This window comes from Felis catus, chromosome C1 (genome assembly GCF_018350175.1).
Source record: "Felis catus isolate Fca126 chromosome C1, F.catus_Fca126_mat1.0, whole genome shotgun sequence".
Classification (NCBI taxonomy): domain Eukaryota; kingdom Metazoa; phylum Chordata; class Mammalia; order Carnivora; family Felidae; genus Felis; species Felis catus.
This window is the reverse complement of record NC_058375.1, coordinates 94572839-94591427: the sequence shown is the minus strand read 5'-3', so window position 1 is coordinate 94591427 and position 18589 is coordinate 94572839. Positions and strand designations below refer to the sequence as shown.

Here is an 18589-nt window from a genome sequence, read left to right as displayed (position 1 = left end):
AAAGTCACGAACCATTAGATCATGACCTGAACCGAAGTTGGACACTTAACGGACTGAACCATCCAGGTGCCCCATACTCTGGCTTTCTTTTGATGTCCATTAGCATGACAGATGGTTCTCCATCCCCTCACTTGCAATCTGCAGGTGTCTTTAGGTCTAAAATAAGCCTCTTGCAGACAGCATATAGGTTGATCTTTTTTTTTTTTTTAATCCATTTTGATACTCTATGTATTTTGGTTGGAGCATTTAGTCCATTTACATTCAGAGTAATTATTGAAAGATATGAATTTAGTGCCATTGTGTTACCTGTAGAGTTGGTGTTTCTGGTGATGTTCTCTGGTCCTTTCTAGTCTTTGTTGCTTTGGTCTTTTTTTCTTTTTTTTTTAACTCCATTCAGAGTCCCCCTTAAAATTTCTTGCAGAGCTGGTTTAGTGGTCATGAACTCTTAATTTTTGTCTAGAAAACTCTTTATCTCTCCTTCCATTCTGAAAGACGGCCTCGCTGGTTAAAGAAATAGCACAGTTGGGACTCAAATTCAAAGTCACAGAGAATGCTTTTTTAGAAACCCTACGACCAGTTTAGATTTTGAAAATTATACTTCCAGTTTTCCCTCTGCTGTGTCTACTGGGATTGTCTGAGACTGAAACCTTGAGGGGCTAAGTGATAAGCCCAATGTATCCCAAGCCAGCTGTGAAATGTGGAACCTACCACTGAGATACAATTTTTTACTTTGATAAATGAAGGTGTGGACACTCTCCCCAGGGCTTGACTTAAAAACACGCATCTGGGAAAGGCTAGCTTTCTCTCTCTTCCTTCACCCTGACCCATTCAGATTCTGTGAATGTGATTCACGGAATCATCTGTGACCAGGGCTGGCTTGTGAAGAATGCTGCATTAGAGAGGAAATGCATCTTTACTGCAGAACTTGTCAACCCTTAATAGTCTCTAGATGAGCAGGTTTTTCCAAACTTATTTGATCACGAAATAACATGTATGTGTGCATGTGGCTGTGTGGTTTTTCTCAGGGAACAGATTTTCAGCATAACTGCCCCTTAGGAAATGCTGTCGTAAATTCTCCTGTCCCCGTCTGACATCAGTCTGTGGAGGCAGAGCCCCTCACTCGGAGCTGCTGTCACGATGACAGGACCCTGAGGTGAAAGAGCTGAGGAAAGACTTCTTGCTTGACTCGCACGTTTTCTGTGGCTTCCGTGACTATCTCTTTGTGCCAGAGATTCACAAAGCTATACATGGAACCCGAGTTCTCGTTGAGCTCCACGCAAGTGCGTTAAATCTGGGATGCAACATTCAGCTTAGTAACCTGGGCATCCTCCTGCTGAACCTGCTCCTCTCCTGTATTCACCAGCTCAGGGAAAGGCCCACTAACCTCCATGTTGTTCAAGTCAGGCGTCCTCCTAGGCTACCCTCTGTCCCACCTCGCAGCATATTATCAACCCCCGTGTCCTATAAATTGTCCCTTTGCCTAAATATTTCTCAAATCAGGCAACTTCTCTCCTACTCCAGAACCATACACTAGTCCTCATTTCTCACCTGTTTTACTGCATCCCAACCTCCTTCGAGATCAGCTGGGGGTGTTTTCTTGCTCACCCTAGCAAGGAAAGCCTTCTAAAGATGATAATTTAATGGTGTCATTCCCCAGCTTGCAACTCGTCAATGGTTTCCCCTTAGGTTTTTGATTCGGTTTTGTTTTGGGTAAGTAAGCTCCACACCCAGTGTGGGTGGGGCTCAAACTCAGGACCCTGAGATCAAGAATGGCATGCTCCACTGACTGGGCCAGCCAGGCCCCCTTTAGGTTTTAAGCGGCCCCGGCCCCTATTAACTCTTAGAACTCTCAGCTGGCCTCTCCTCCCCGAACCCCAACACCATGGCCCTGCCACACTTGATGCTGAATTCCTTTGAGTTGCTTGAAACAAGTCTTTATCTCTCTCTCTCTCCCTCTCTCCCTTCCTCTCTCTTTCTAGAATATCCTCTCACCTCTTCACCTAATTCCTACACATTCTCCATATCTCGGTTCCTCCAGGAAGCCCTCAAAACACGACTAGGTACTCCTGCTACACGCTCCCATTACCCACACGTATCCCCTTATCACTCATTGTTTTTATAATTGTCTGTCTTAGCCATGGACACAAAGCTCCATAGGTAGGTTCTGTGTTTCTCTAGTGGATGTTGGATGATTACGTCTGGAAGGCCAGAGGTGTTCTATAAATATTCGAATAGCTTTAGGTACTGTGAGGCCTGAAAGTTAGGGTAACTGAAGATTTGGGAAGGGAGGAGCAAGTACGAGAAAGAGACGTCAGGAGAATGAACATCTGTGGAGGGAGAAGTGGTTATGAGAGAGGGCATTTTAGGATCATCAGAAAGAATGTCTCAAGAGTTGTTTGCAGCAGAAATGGACACTCATTTTAATGTAGAAAACTCTTCCTTTAATGTACCCCTCTCCGGATCCCACTGAGAAGATCTGGTCTAAGTGCCTGACAGTTAGACGTGGCTATCGTCTGGGAATCAGGTAAGAGAGGAGAATTGTATGCCCACTTAGACCCAAACCTGTAAGATTTTATTGAGAACTAATACTATTTCTGACCAGGAGATGTTTACAATCCATTTGGAGAGACAAGGAAAAACCCTGAGAATAAGACAATGTCAGGGCAGACTGTGTTGTTGATTGGTCCAGGAGAATGCTCAAACACTTTGAAAAATGAAATCAGGAAAGAGATAAGCAGAAACTTAGACTCACAGTTTGGTCTTCTCAGTGAGTGGTCTATTGGTCAAGCTACATAGGTCACGGTGGTACCTGGGAGAAATCGTTGGTCCTCATTGAGGCTTTTTGCTTTTTTTAAAACTTTCTAGGGGAGTGAATTTGTTCTTATTATTAGAAAAAAGTCACTATTGAAATATGAGCGGAAATAAAAAGTCCCAACTTGTTTTTCATCAAGTTACTGAAATACACAAGAATATTCGAGTTTGGGAGGGGTAGATGCTTGAAAATTGCAAGACTGTAAGCTTCCAGTGGGCGATTGAAGTTAACGAGTAGCACAGTGGATTTTGCTTGTGGACTCTGAGGTTAGAGTTTTGAGGAGAGCACAATAGAGTATCATTTGTAAAAAGAAAATTTGTTGTGCAATTTGATCGCTATTATATCTTAGAAATAAATATAGGGCACTTAAAATTCTAACATTTGGCTTTGTATGTTTTGGATATTTCTGGGGTTCCAAAAAACCATCCATGTTGAGAAATAGATTACAAATCTGGGTTTCAGCAAGTGAGCATTTATTGTCTAGTGCCCATATCATTCTCAGGGTTTAAACTAAGTAGCTGTATCACAGACATTATGTAACTGTTTGGCAGTATGGAACTTGGGACAATAGTATCAGTGGGGCACTGCCATGGATGTATGCTTGCCAATCTATGTCTTATTGCACTAAGCAAGGCAATATCATGGTTGGTTATTGTAGCTATAATTAAAAAAAAAACATACTGTCTTAGTCCATTCCGGCTGCTATAACAAAAATACCATAGACTGGGTGGTTTATAAACATAAACTTATTTCTTACAGCTCTGGAGACTGAGGAAGCTAGGATCTAGGATCAAGGCACCGACTTGGTGTCTGGTGAGAGGGGGCTTCCTGATCAAGTTCTGTCAGCTAGATAGGAACTAAGCAGATATCACAATCGTTAGCTCACTCAGTGGTTAGGGAGACGGTCAGTCCCAGGAGGATGCAGAAGAAGTGATCTCCTTGTGCTGAAGGCTCATGATTTCCACATGGAAATTATGACTCTCTCTTATTAGGGTTCTGTCGTCTTTAAGCTCAAATGGGTGTGGATAAGTAAGAAACCACCAAAAATTTCATGACACCAGTGCCGACAAAATGGGCTTTCTTGCCCTCCTGCCTGAGCTCAGAGAGCAGAGTGACAGGTCTCTGCAAACACAGTTACTCCGTGATGACAGAAGTGGCTATGATCTCCTTTCCTGACCACCCCCCGACCCATCCAGTCTTGACTGTGTGTCTATATCCCCTCCCATTTATCAGCAAAGGACTGCACCACCCTAGGACAAGAATTAGGAACTTATAGGTCATTCTGTAGCATCCCCTTCATTTCTCCTCAAAAGAGATATAAATCTGAGTGACAAAAGGGTCCTTTTGCAGGCCAATTCACTCCTGAGGCTCAAAGAACACATATGTCAGGGTGCGGCCATGCTAACTTGGGGTATCCAGTGCCCCCCAAGGACAGGCATCCTCAGTAAGCCTGGGGATGTCCTTGGCAAGTGTTGCTTTGAGATTCAACTTGTAGACAAGTCAGTTACAGAGATATAGAGGCTTAAAAAATACAGTGCAGGTAAACATCCTTAGAAGGCTGGTTATCCCAGAAGCTGTGGCTCTCTCTAAATACTCTCTCCTTATTCTCTTCTCAGGGCACACCAATTGTCCTTGGCCTTACAGGGCATGAATTGATCCAAATGTGAGCCCCTCATTTTTGTATACCTGTCCAGCAGGGAAAGTAAGGGAAGCTAAAAGGAAAAGGTCTAGTTAAAAAAAAAAAAAAAAAAAAAGGTCTAGCATGTGTGTGAGTGTGTATGTGTGTGTGAGTATACGTACATAGCAGCAAAACTCTTTATTCAAATGAAGCTTAAAATGGAACAGCGATAACTAAGAGAGATAAAAGCAGAACTGCTCAGAGAACACAGAGGTGGGGCTCCTCCTCTCTGGCCTTTGGTGGCTTCTTAGGCTTCTCTGCCCAACCCCAAGGAGAGAAAACCACTGGCTCCTGGTTGCCTTGCCAGTGGTGGGGTTTCTGTTCAGTTGTGGGACCAGGGGCTGTGGTTCCTCCCGTCATTCAGCCCTCACTCACTTGGAGAAAGACTCCCCAGGCTCCGAGTTTCATTGCCGTGGCTCAGTGGAAATAGGAAGCCAGTCCTACACCCCACAGCTCCTCTTCCCCATTTGGGAGGCTGAGAGTTGTGGCTTCCTGCAGAAAGAATAATGGGGAAATGCTTTTCTCAGCTGACAGCCACAAAACACCCGGAGGCTTCATTACCTCATTTGAGGCTGTGAACTTGTAGGAGGCACAATGTGGGGCTTGGGCTGTCAACGGGCTTGTGAACTGTGACACACTACACTCTCTCCCAGCCAAGTATAACAAAATGGTAATCCTACCGGCAGTTCTGGCGTACCCAGGGGGAGCTCCTTCTGGTCCCTGGGCAAGGAGAAAAGCCACTGGGTTTTGGTAAGTGGTGTGGTGTGGGGGAAAGAGGCCTGGACTCAGAAACAAAAATTCTGGATTCTCGTCATTCTATAATTACCCAGGGAAAGTCCACCCAACCCCCTAAGGGATCACTTCTCTGTGAAAGAAAATAGACTAGGTAATCCGCACATTCTCTCCGGACCTTAAAAATTCAGAACATCTATGACCTTATAATATCGAAAATGAATTCCTAAAAAATAGTAGTTTGGCTAGGATGTGGTGTAGGAGGTGGAGCCTAGAAGCAGAGTTACAACAGCTACCATTTACTGAGCTCCTCCTGTGGTCCAGACAGCACACTCCACATGTTCTCACCTAGTGGCAGTGTGGAATAGGCACGGCATCTCCTCCTTTGCTAGAGAAAGGCTAAGACTAGTCTGTTCAGGTAACTTGCCCAAAGCACACTGCTAGAAAGCAGCAGAGCCCAAATAAAAAACTTGCCCGTGACCAAAAGACCACTCACCTTTCCAGTTATCCAGCTTCCTTGGGAGCTAATCTGACAGTCTAATACTTGCTGAACCTGTGGATAATTGAAAGCTGACCATGTCTACTTTTCCCAGGAGTACCCTAAGGTGATCTCACGATACTTTCTGGGTTTACAGGACGAACAAGAAGAGTGCAATTCTCTCTTCAAAAAGCAAAGCCCAGAGCGCTGGGTAGCTCAGTTAGTTAAGTGGCTAAGCACCAAACTTTGGCTCAGGTCATGATATCATGGTTCACGAGTTCAAACCCAGCATCACTCTCTTTCTCTCTCTCTCTCAAAAATAAACAAACATTAAAAAACAGGGGGGGGGGGGACACCTGGGTGGCTCAGTCGGTTAGGAGTCCAGCTTCAGTTCAGGTCATGATGGGTTTGAGCCCCCCATTGGGCTCTGTGATGAACGCTTGCTCGGAGCCTGGAGCCTGCATCAGATTCTCTGTCTCCTTCTCTCTCTGCCCCTCCTCCTCTCGTGTTCTGTCTCACTCTGTCTCTCAAAAATAAATAAATGTTAAAAAAAGTAATGAAAAATAAAATAAAAAGCAAAGACTGAGAATGCTTTCAGATACCCAGCACAGACTCACATGTACTGTTTCCAGCCAGGGCTTTGAATAACCTCCATGAATGAGGAACATAATCTCTTTGCTTAACTTAGAAGAAAAAAAAAAGCAAGAAAAGTTTGGGCAAGACATATTTGTATCCCCGGCACTGGGGGAGCATAATCTGAGAAGCCAAAGAGGCAAGGAGCCTCTGAGTGTGTGTTGCTGAGCTCAGCTTTTCTACTCTGAAGTCAACTCAGCTCTTTAGAGTTGCATAGAACAAAGAACAAACGCATGCCCACCACACCCTGTGTTCCAAGTACAGAGAGCACATGACGTCAGAAAGGGAGTGACTAGGGGCAAGAGCCTGGCAGAGCGCCTGGCGGGAGGAGGTGACACTCAACTACAAAGCCCCAGCTTCTAACTGAGCCTGCCCCTACAGCAGGAGGGGAGAAGGAGCCCTGTGGATATTGTCGTGGGTCCTCTGCCTCGCCTCACCTCCCCAAACCTTCACTTCCCACTGTGAAGTTCTCTAATGCAAGGGATTAGAATATGCTCCGCCTAGACCAAATCTACTCCAGAGGAAGAAACCGGAAGCTCCAAATTCTTCATGGATAATTGATGTCTCATCATTATTACTATTGTTATTTTAAAATAAGTTTATTTTTGGAGCAAAAATGAGCGGAAGGTTCAGAGAGCTCTTATATCTATCTCCTGGCCGCTGTGAAAGTTAGTAAAAGGAAATCTTGTTTGGCGTGGAGTCGGGAGGCCAGCACGGGGAGCTCTCACACCTTACCGCGCTGTCAACTGCCTCCCCAAGAGAAAGAAATGGACCCGGAGCTTGGATACTATTTCACTATCCCAGCGGAAAGGATAGTCTCTCCCTTTTGCCTGGCAACAGCTCACCCAATGAGAGACTATCACAACTCAGCCAATGAAAAGTCACTACACTTCCAACTCCCAGTTTACCCCCAATGAATTTCTTGTTTAGAACGTCCTCCCCACGTCCCACTTTTCCTCTATAAAAGAGCCCTCCTCTCCTTTGTTCGTTGGGCTTGCCTGTGGTTTTGCCGTAACCTGCTAGTTGGGAATTGCAATTCTGTGCTACTCTCAAACCCGTTTCTGTTAGCAAGACAGCTGGCAGTTTTATTTTTGAGGTTAACATTACTTGGCCGTCTGAAGCAGGAAGAAGACCCCCCAACTCTGAGGCTGGTGAGCAAACAGGTGCCTGTACCCACAGAGCCAGCTGAGCTCCCTGCTTTCTCGCCCCCGCCATGGGTTTGAGGGTAAGTTTTCTCCTTGATTACAAGCTTCATTCTCTTTTGTGTTCAAGCTCTCCAGGCCTGTGGCGAGCACGCTACAAAGGCGCACACATGAGTTGTGTCTTTTTGACAGGGTCCGCTTTATTCAATCGTAGAGCAAGGTTAGTATAACTGAAAGCAGGTGCAGGGTTCCAGACTCCATGAGATTATACTATGCATGTAACATGGCTTCATACATGCCACACAAAGCAAAGCATAATACAAAGGCACACAACAAACGAGATACAATAAGGGGTAAGAGTTAACAAATCAAGTGTGAAGTCCGTCTGTGAGCTCGCAGTTGAGATGAGGCCAAGGTAGGGTCCGGGTCAGTTCTCGGTACTTACGGCTTATTATTTTCAGGCTGTTGGAGGATCTGTGTTATGTTCAGAGATCAATAGGGCAGGGCCTTTGGCGGCACTTGTCTTTCTGATGCAGCCAGACATGGAAGAGTCAGCGTCAGAGTCTGACAGTTTGCTGCAGAAGGTCCTTCCTTTTTAAAAGGGGTTTAATCAGTCTTGGGACTTTGCAGGTCTCTTCTGATTCTAGTGATGATCAGCTCTGGGTTCTTCCAGGCTCTCTTGGCTTTGCTGGTTATCGGTTCTGGATGCCATCAGCCTGTGCTGGTTTTAGTGATATCTGGTCTTAGCTGCAATACCTTGGCTGCTTATGTCACTGCTTGACACGAGTCATTGCTTGACAGGAGTGACTCCATCTTGTTCTCTACATCGCACCCAGAGATTCCTCATGACTAATCTTAAGGATCATTCAGGAATCAACTACATCTTTAACCAGATCAGCACTGTGCTTTTATTCTGCTAACTTGGATGAAGGCAAATCTAAGTCATCCAACCATGGTTCCAATGAAAATCAAACAAAATCAAATCAATCTCAGATCCTATGAAATGTCAACTGACATCATAAAATGAACATCACACTAAATAAAACAAGTTCGATTGTTTACAGTAAAGCAAAATTAAGGATTAAATCAGATATCAGTCAAATCAGGTTATAAAGTCAAATCGCAGTCAAAACTAAAACCCAAAGTCACATTTAATAAGAATTAAGTCAAGTAAGAAGAGCCAAACTAAGTCTGAATTTAGTATTAAGGTAAGTGAAATTATCTTAGTAAGTAAGTCCATTAAGGTAAGCTAAGAAATCAACAAAACAACCAAATGAAAATCATATTGTCAAGTACAGGTAGGTAGAAGTCCACAAATACATATGAGATCTTCATTATAGGCTCACAGAAAAGAATGGCAAAGGTGTGGTTAATCAGTCTTTTTGTAATTTTCCCTTCTTAAGCCTCAGGGTGCATAACATTATAATAGCATGTTCAATAAGATATGGAGCAAAGATAATAGCTAAAAGCAATGAGAAAGATTTCCTTAATGGATTTCCGAATATGGGTAGAGAAATAATTCCTGCCCACCTGTAAGTAATTTTAAGGGTTATACCCAGACCAGAACAAATATAGCCAGAACAAATCACATGTTGAAAAGGTTTTGTTAGCAATTCCAGGAAGGAATATTTAATATGTAAATTTTGGATCTTTGAGCTTGCCAAGTAGACACCATGAGCAAAGCTCACCCTCCTGAGTTGAAAAAATTTACGGACAAGAAATTACCATTGAAATTAAATGGTGGCAGACGTGGCCAAGGAATATTGCGGGGCTTCGATCCCTTTATGAATCTTGTGATGGATGAATGTGTGGAGATGGCAACTAGTGGGCAAGAGAACGATATTGGAATGGTGGTAATGCCAGGAAATCGTATCATCCTGTTAGAAGCCTTGGAACGAGTATAAACAATGGGTGTGTTCACCGGAAGAAACCAACCGCTTTCACATGTCCCCTCCATAGCATCTGTTTTACTACAATATAAAAATCAGGTCGTGCATTTTCATATTGAACTTTTATGCTAAATAAACTTTCTTAATAGTCCAAAAATGCTTTCTCAGGCATTCTGAACATGAAAAATTGAATGGTAGCTCTTATTCTAGTTTTTTTCTAACACGAGCTGTTCCTGGTTGAGACTGATTTGTTCCAAAGCTTTAACGCATTAATACGGAAGAATCTGATTAAATGTGAGGCGTGACTAGGATGGCTTTTTTTCATCTTTTAATGGAAAGATAAAGAACCTGCAAACCTGAGCAGATTTCTTCTGAAACATTAACTGTAATTTTCAAAACTCTTGTAATAGTTTTGATGTACTCTGACTTTTCCAAATACATCTACATTCCAAGTATAGTGCAATTGAAATAAAACACAGGAAGTAACGATACAGTTGTTTATTTTGAACATAAACGGGGAAAATTTTTTTGAAGACAAGAACAGAAATAGAACTCTAGAGAAAAACAAAACAAAACAAAACAAAACAAAACAAATTATATGTAAATTTTGTGTATCTCTGTTTAATGCAGCTATGTTGGTGTTGATGAGTTTTGAGGGCGCATGAATGGCCTGTACAGGGTGTTCAGAGTGGGTTAGCTTGTTTTATGGGCTGCTAGGTTTTATGGGATCTTCTAAGCTTCCATCTAAAAGCTGGTCAATTTTGTCAGTTTCACCCAAGGTATTTCTGTTACTTTAGTATGCTAGGATGTTGGAAAATCTTTATATGAATATTCTGAGATAAAAAATACCCATCATGGTAACATTATTCAATGTCACATTAATAGCATACAGTATTTTAATGTACTCATTGTCCACGGTGATGACAGTATCATTCATCATAGAGTGATTACAGAATATGACCTCTGAGTTCTTAACACCAGGTGTCCAGTTAAAATGTCCCATGTCTAGGAATACATTTTCCTTGGATGTTCTTGGAAAAGGATACAGATCAGCACTGATTTCTTTTTTTAAAAAATTTTTTAAATGTTCTATTTATTTTTGAGAGAGAGACAGAGTGCGAATGGGGGAGGCAGAGAGAGAGAGAGGGATACATAGAATCTGAAGCAGGCTCCAGGCTCTAAGCTGTCAGCACAGAGCTGACTAGGGGCTCAAACCCACGAACTGTGAGATCATGACCCTAGCTGAAGTAGGACACTTAACTGAGCCACCCAGGTGCCCCAGATTAGCATTGATTTCTAATTCACACTAGGTATAATACATGCCATTAGACCATTGAAATATCATCTCTTTGGGTAGTAAATAGCCATCAATCCAGAAGGGTACATGGGTTGCCAAAAGAGCTGTGTTACCATGTACTTTCATATGTGTATGTGTCAAATGCTAATAAACTTCGACCCTCTAATAGTCTCAACAATGAAAGTTTACATTGTATTGTATTGTCACAACCCGATGGTCTGGAGGTGTCTAACTGTAAGAGAGACCCCATCCAGCCCAAAGAACACATTTTACCTGTTATAATAATGTTTATGATATTATTCCATACTCTCTCCAGTAGGTTGCTGATTCTATAGTAATTTTTTAATTGTTCTCTTAGGTAGAAATTTCTAAGATTGAGTAAATTCTGTTGGAAGGTTTGGAGCTTATGGCCAATGTTATAGTTAAGCTCCAGGTGCTAGGCATGGTAATCATGCATAGGCAAAATAATAGAATGTAGGTCTCTGAACACGGAGGAGATTTTGGAACCTAAATTTCCTACTGCAGTAAGTAGGGGGTTCACGTGTTTTTTAAACACAAAATAGTTCCTGCTCGATAGTCTGGATTTCTCCTTCTTGAATTCCAGAGATAATTAAGTTAAAGATGATGTCTAGTCCTACCTGCATTGTTAGAGATATTCTAATCTAATTCTCTTGATGGGTGGCAAGTCAGGCAGTTCGTGGTGGCTCTTCCCAGCTCTGTTGCATAAATTTCACATGCAGGTTGTATATAGAACAGTTTGAATTGTTTCTTTTGGAAGGTTACTTCAACTCTATGCCACGTAATTTGTATGCAATTCTCACAGGGTTAAGTAATATAGGTTCAAACATAGTTGGTCTGAGAATTTTTGGTGTTGGGTCAGTAATGCCATGTGTCCATTATGGCTCCCAATGGAAAGTTCTCATACAATGTGTAGTATTCCAATATCCCCTCTCAATAATACATTGCACTATTGTGTGATACATCACATTTGCCAAAGGTAACTTCTTTAGCTATATAAATTGGTATTGATCCATCAGTTCTGGTTATATTCTCAGAGATGGGGTGCTCTGCTGACTATGTGTGTTCTACCCCATTGTGCCTCTGATGGTTGGATCAATGAAGAGAAATACTGCTGCATACCTGGATCGATCTGTGTCACTAGATCTGCATTAAAATCAATTCCTAATGTTTCCCATCATGCTTGTGATCTTCCTTGTATAATTGAAGCTTTATTAACCAAGGAATAGTAAAAATATATTGCATCTAATTGTTCTAATGGACATGGAGGTATGATTACTTCCTTTGTTATATAGGTTGACTTTAGATTTTGATATTAAGATAGCATTATAGTATTGGCAACTGAGTTGTGTCTTATTCTATGTAGGTGTGAAAGGACCTGAGGTGACCAGACCTCAGAGGTGCAAGGCTATTAAAATTATCTAGAGTATGATCACACGTAAACACTGTATTACCCCATTTACCTCTCATGTGACAAAACTCATTTAGGTTTGATTGTAAAGGTGTCATAGACTGTTCTGAGAACCATTTTGCCTTAACTACAGTGACCAAATTTCCAACAGTTAGTGATATTTACTGGTAGTTTGTTAGGTTGTGATTTAGCTTGTAGTAGGAAACTCCATAACAGGTAATCCCTAAAGTCATAAATGTTATCTCTCAAAATATTCCACTATTTAATATTGCATTCAATTTTTGATAAGCTTGGATCATATCCAAAAGTGTTATCACTGGAAGATATGTCAACTCCATGAGGGCGTGGCACGATAATGATATATTCCATGGGGATGTCTTCAGTGATTGAGGTGTTGTGTGGCATCCATAGATACAACCTTTTGTGTCTTCATTCCATTATATACTATATCCTGTGTTATTGAGGTATAACTTAAATGCAGCTATCCCATTAGGTGGGAGTTGTCCATTCATGGTATTATTCAAGAATTTTGATTCCATTCCATTATGACGTGGTATGCAGAAAATTTCAAAGACTGACTTTGAGGTTATCTTTCCTGCTCTAGGGAAATTTACTAGCCCTTCAGGGTGATGTCCATGCCCTCTAAACCAAAGTGTGAATTGGTCCAAATGGATACTTTAGGTGCTGGTTTTCTGAATATTCTGCATGAAAGTGCCCCATAGGGTGTGATGCTATAAGGTTCAGTTGAAATCATAGAAGAATTGGTTTTAAAAGCATTGGTCTGGGGCGCCTGGGTGGCTCAGTTGGCTGAGCGTCCGACTTCAGCTCAGGTCACGATCTCACAGGCTGTGAGTTCGAGGCCCGTGTCGGGCTCTGTGCTGACAGCTCACAGCCTGGAGCCTGCTTCGGATTCTGTGTTTCCCTCTCTCTCTGCCCCTCCCCTGCTCATGCTCTGTCACTCTCTCTGTCAAAAATAAATAAACATTAAAAATAAATAAAATAAATAAATAAATGAAAGCATTGGTCTTGTAACATCGTCCCTGCGTAAGTATGCAGTAAAATTACCTTTAAAGTCCCTGAGGCATGCCAATGTCCAATTATGGCATAATGGTTTCATCTAGTAATGTGTGTTTTTTTGTACATGTAAATAAGGTCTAGTTGATGTGTGAAGTGATGGTCTGGGTGCGTAAGCAATGTTGGTCCTATTTTTAACTTCCAGGCTAATCCTGTGGGTGCAAATGTTCCATTTCCTCTTTTCTAAATGTTGAGTAGGTTGATGAAACCTTGGGGTACCAAGTGTCATGTGTGTTGTCACATTGTATATCTTTATGTCTCACACAAAAATTGCCAAAAAATGGAAAGTTTGGAAAATCTGTTAAATAATAGTTACAGTATGTATTGTTTTCATCTGTGGATATGATGTTGTATTCCTTTGGGTATCACATTGACATTGGAAGCTTATCTAGGGGTGGGTGAAAGTATGGAAAGTGATAATCATGAGGGTTGAGTAGTAACAGTACTTTCAGGCTATTCATATTTGTCACATTCTATTTTCATGATATTTATATTCATCCTACATTCTATCTATCTATCTATCTATCTATCTATCTATCTATCTATCTATCATATATATCCTTTTGTTCCATACCCACTTGGTACCCAAATTCATACCATGTGTCGATGGAGGATTTGTACAAGTGTATTATAAGGTTTATGCATGTGATTGATATGTGGACATACTGAAGTGTGTATTGCTCTATGTTGGGTATCTATGCTTGTGTGCTGAGATTATGTAGGACGGTAGTAATGTTTTTATTTTTAATTTTTTTTCTGATTTCTGAAAATGTTATTTTCTTTCAAAGATACGTTATATATTATCAAAATTATTGTTTTTTAAACAGGGTATGTCCATCCCTTTTTGTTTCCAGTAAGAATTTTCTTTCTTTAAAAGTTTTTATTTCAAGTTTTTTTTAATGTTTATTTATTTTTGAGAGGGGGGGGGAGGGTCAGGGAGAGAGGGAGACACAGCATCCGAAGCAGCTTCAGGCTCTGAGCTGTCAGCACAGAGCCCAATGTGGGGCTTGAACCCACGAACTGTGAGATCATGACCCGAGCCGAAGTCTGGCTTTCAACTGACTGAGCCATCCAGGCACCCTGAAAAGTTTTTATTTAAATTCCATGGATTAACATACAACGTAATATTAGTTTCAGGTATACAGTTTAGTGATTCAACACTTAAATACAACACCCAGTGCTCATGCAAGTACACTCCTTAATCCTCATCAGTTATTTAACCCACCTTACTTCTGGTAACCATTAGTATGTTTTCTAAAGTTTTCTAAAGTTAGAAGTCTGTTTCTTGGTTTGCCTCTCTCTTTTATTCCCTTTGCTTGTTTTTTTGTTTGTTTGTTTGTTTCTTAAATTCTGCATATGAGTGAAGTCATATGATATTTGTCTTTCTCTGACTTATTTTGCTTAGAATAATACTCTCTAGCTTCATCCACATCATTGCAGATGTCAAGATTTCATTCTTTTTTATGACTTAGTAATATTTCACTGTGTATATCATATCTTTTTTTTTGTACTTAAATCAAAACAATTTGGAACTCTATTCAATATATTATATGAATGGAGTCTCAAATTCTTCCATAGAAGCCAACAAAAATAAATGAAATTTATCACACAAAATCAAGAATCTAAATTTGTTAAATATTAAGCTTGAAGACAGTGTCCAAAATTTAGTTTTTATGTTATATAATTGCATTTTGTATTATCTCAACTTTGGGTAATGCTTTTTTGTTGGAACTTCTATTTGTAATTGGATACATTTTTCTTTTTTTTTTTTTTTAATTCGTTGTTGGGGTGCCTGGGTGGCTCAGTCGGTTAAGTGACCGACTTTGGCTCAGGTCATGATCTCACAGTTCATGAGTTCCAGCCCTGCATCGAGCTGTGTGCTGACAGCTCGGAGCCTGGAGCCTGCTTCAGATTCTGTGTCTCTCTCTGCCCCTCCCCTGCTCACACTCTGTCTCTCTCTGTTTCTCAAAAATAAATAAATGTTAAAAAAAAATTTATTGCCATGTTAGCTAATATACAGTGTAGTCTTGGCTTCAGGAGTAGATTCCTGTGATTTATCACTTAACAAGTGCCCTCTTCAATGCCCATCACCTATTTTCACAACCCCCCCCCCCAGCCCTCACCCCCATCAACCCCTCAGTTTGTTCTCTGTGTTTAAGAGTCCCTTATAGTTTGCCTCCTTCTCTGTTTGTATCTTATTTTTCCTTCCCTTCCCCTATGGTCATCTGTTAAGTTTCTCAAATTCCACATATGAGTGAAATCATATGGTATCTGTCTTTCTCTGACTGACTTATTGCACGTAGCATAATACCCTTCAGTTCCATCCACATTGTTGCAAATGGCAAGATTTCGTTCTTTTTCATCACCAAGTAGTATTCCATGTTATATATAAACCACATCTTCTTTATCCATTCATCAGTCAGTGAACATTTGGGCTCTTTCCATACTTAGGCTATCGTTGATAGTGTTGCTATAAACATTGGAGTGCGTGTGTCCCTTCGAATCAGCACTCCTGTCTCCTTCGGATAAATTCCTAGTAGTGCTATTGCTGGATTGTAGGGTAATTCTACTTTTAACTTTTTGAGGAACCTCCACACTGTTTTACAGAATGGCTTAACCAGTTTGCATTCCCACCAATAGGGCAAGAGGGTTCCATCCTCGCCAATATCTTTTGTTTCCTGAGTTGATAATTTTAGCCATTCTGACAAGTATGAGATGGTATCTTAATGTGGTTTTTGATTTGTATTTCCCTGATGATGAATGATGTTGAGCATCTTTTCATATGTCTGTTTGCCATCTGGATGTCTTCTTTGGAAAAGTGCCTATTCATATCTGTTGCCCATTTCTTCACTGGATTATTTGTTTTTCAGGTGTTGAGTTTGGTAAGTTCTTTATAAATTTTTGATAATAACCCTTTATCTGATTTGTCATTTGCAATTATTTTCTCCCATTCCATCAGTTGGCGTTTTAGTTTTATTGATTGTTTCCTTTGCTCTGTCAAAGAGGTTGTTGCCTGTTTTCTCCTCTAGGATTTTGATGGTTTCCTGCTTCACATGTAGGTGTTTCATCCATTTTGAATTTATTTTTGTGTATGGTGTAAGAAAGCGGTCCGGTTTCATTCTTCTGCATGTTGCTGTCCAGTTCTCCCAGAACCATTTGCTCAAGAGACTTATGTTTTTTTCCATTGGAATCTCTTTCCTGCTTTGTCAAAGATTAGTTGGCCATCTATTTGTGCATCCATTTCTGGGTTCCCTATCCTATTCTATTGGTCTATGTGTCTGTTTTTGTGCCAAATACCATACTGTGTTGATGATTACAGCTTTATAATACAGCTTAAAGTCTGGGATTGTTATGCCTCCAGCTTTGGTTTTCTTTTTCAACATTACTTTGGCTATTTGGGGTCTTTTGTGGTTCCACAAAATATTTAGGATTGTTTGTTCTAGCTCTGTGAAGGATGTTCATGCTATTTTGATAGGGATTGCATTGAATGTGTAGATTGCTTTGGGTATTATCAACTTTTTAACAATATTTGTTCTTCCAATTTATGAGCATTGGATTTTTTTTCAGTTTCTTTGTGTCTTCTTCAGTTTCTTTCATAAGCTTTCTATAGTTTTCAGTATACAGATCTTTTACCTCTTTGGTTAGGTTTATTCCTAGGTATTTTATGGTTTGGGGGTACAATTGTAAATGGGATCAATTCCTTGATATCTCTTTCTGCTGCTTCATTATTGGTGTATAGAAATGCAACCGATTTCTGTACATTGATTTTATATTTTGTTACTTTGCTGAATTCATGTATCAGCTATAGCAGTTTTTGGGTGGAGTCTTTTGGGTTTTCCATGTAGAAGATCATGTCATCTGTGAAGAGTGAAAGTTTGTCTTCTTCTTTGTCAATTTGGATGCCTTTTGTTTCATTTTGTTGTCTGATAGCTGTAGCTAGGACTTCCAACACTGTGTTAAAAAAAAAAAAAACAGTGGTGAGATTGAACATCCCTGCCATGTTCCTGATCTCAGGGGAAAACCCTCCGCATTAAGGATGATATTACCTGTGGGTCTTTCTTATATGGCCTTTATGATGTTAAGGTATGTTCTTTCTATCCTAACTTTCTTGAGGGTTTTTATTAAGAAAGGGTGCTGTTTTTTGTCAAATCCTTTTTCTGCATTTGTTGACAGCATCGTATGGTTCTTATCCTTTCTTCGATTAATCTGATGTATCATGTTGATTGAACTGTGAATATTGAACCAGCCCTGCAGCCCAGGAATGAATCCCACTTGATCATGTGAATAATTCTTTTAATATACTGTGAATTAAATTTGCTGGTATCTTGTTGAGAATTTTTGCAACCATAGTCATCAGGGATACTGGCCTCCAATTCTCCTTTTTAGTGGGGTCTTTATCTGGTTTTAGAGTCAAGATAATGCTGTCCTCCTTGAATGAGTCTAGAAGCTTTCTTTCCATTTCTAGTTTTTGGAACAGCTTGAGAAGAATATGTATTAACTCTTCTTTAAAAGTATGGTAACATTTCCCTGGGAAGCCATCTGGCCCAAGACTCTTACTTGCTGGGAGATTTTTGATAACCAACTCAATTTCTTCGCTGGTTATGGGTCTGTTCAAATTTTCTATTTCTTCCCGTTTGAGTTTTGGTAGTGTGTGAGTATCTAGGAATTGTCCATTTCTTCCAGATTGTCCAGTTTGTTGGTATGTAATTTTTCATTATTTTCTCTAATAATTGTTTGTATTACTGTGGCGTTGGTTGTGATCTCTCCTCTTTCATTCATGATTTTATCTATTTGGGTCCTCTCTCTTTTCTTTTGAGAAGTCTGGTTAGGGGTTTATCAATTTTGGTTATTCTTTTAAAAAACCAGCTCTTAAATTCATTGATCTGTTCTACTGATATCTTTCTTTCTTTTTCTTTCTTTCTTTCTTTCTTTCTTTCTTTCTTTCTTTCTTGGATTCTATATTGTTTGTTTCTGCTCTAATCTTTATTATTTCTCTTCTTCTGCTGGCTTTGGGATTTCTTTGCTGCTGCCTTTCTGGTTCCTTTAGGTGTGAGGTTAGGTTGTGTATGGACCTTTCTTGCTTCTTGACATGGGCTGATGCAATGTATTTTCCTCTTAAGACTGCCTTTGTTGCATCCTAAAGAGTTTGAATTGTCATATTTTCCTTTTAATTGGCTTCCATATATTTTTTTAATTTCTTCTTTAATTTCCTGGTTGACCCATTCATTCTTTAGTAGGATGTTCTTTAACCTTCATATATTTGAGGGCTTTCCAAATTTTTTCTTGTGATTCATTTTGAGTTTCATAGCATTGTGATATGAAAACGTGCATGGTATGATCTCAATCTTTTTATATTTGTTGAGAGCTGTTTTCTCACCCAGTATGTGATGTATTTTGGAGAATGTTCTATGTGTATTCGAGAAGA

The 18589-nt window shown here is 40.3% G+C and overlaps 1 protein-coding gene and 1 long non-coding RNA gene across 2 annotated transcripts; one reads left to right on the top strand and one right to left on the bottom strand.

The window, feature by feature from the left end:
• Nucleotides 1–4613: 4613 nt before the first annotated feature.
• Nucleotides 4614–6118, bottom strand: LOC111561962. The gene is made up of 3 exons (XR_002745028.2): nt 6057–6118; nt 5719–5775; nt 4614–4982 (listed from the first exon to the last, which is right to left on the bottom strand). It is a non-coding gene; the product is annotated as an uncharacterized LOC111561962 (long non-coding RNA).
• Nucleotides 6119–6422: 304 nt separating this feature from the next.
• On the top strand, nt 6423–10506 carry LOC123379002 (small nuclear ribonucleoprotein G-like). The gene has a single exon (XM_045033271.1). The coding sequence runs from the start codon at nt 9149–9151 to the stop codon at nt 9377–9379; it is 231 nt and encodes a 76-aa protein (XP_044889206.1). The 5' UTR covers nt 6423–9148; the 3' UTR covers nt 9380–10506.
• The last annotated feature ends 8083 nt before the right edge of the window (nt 10507–18589 follow it).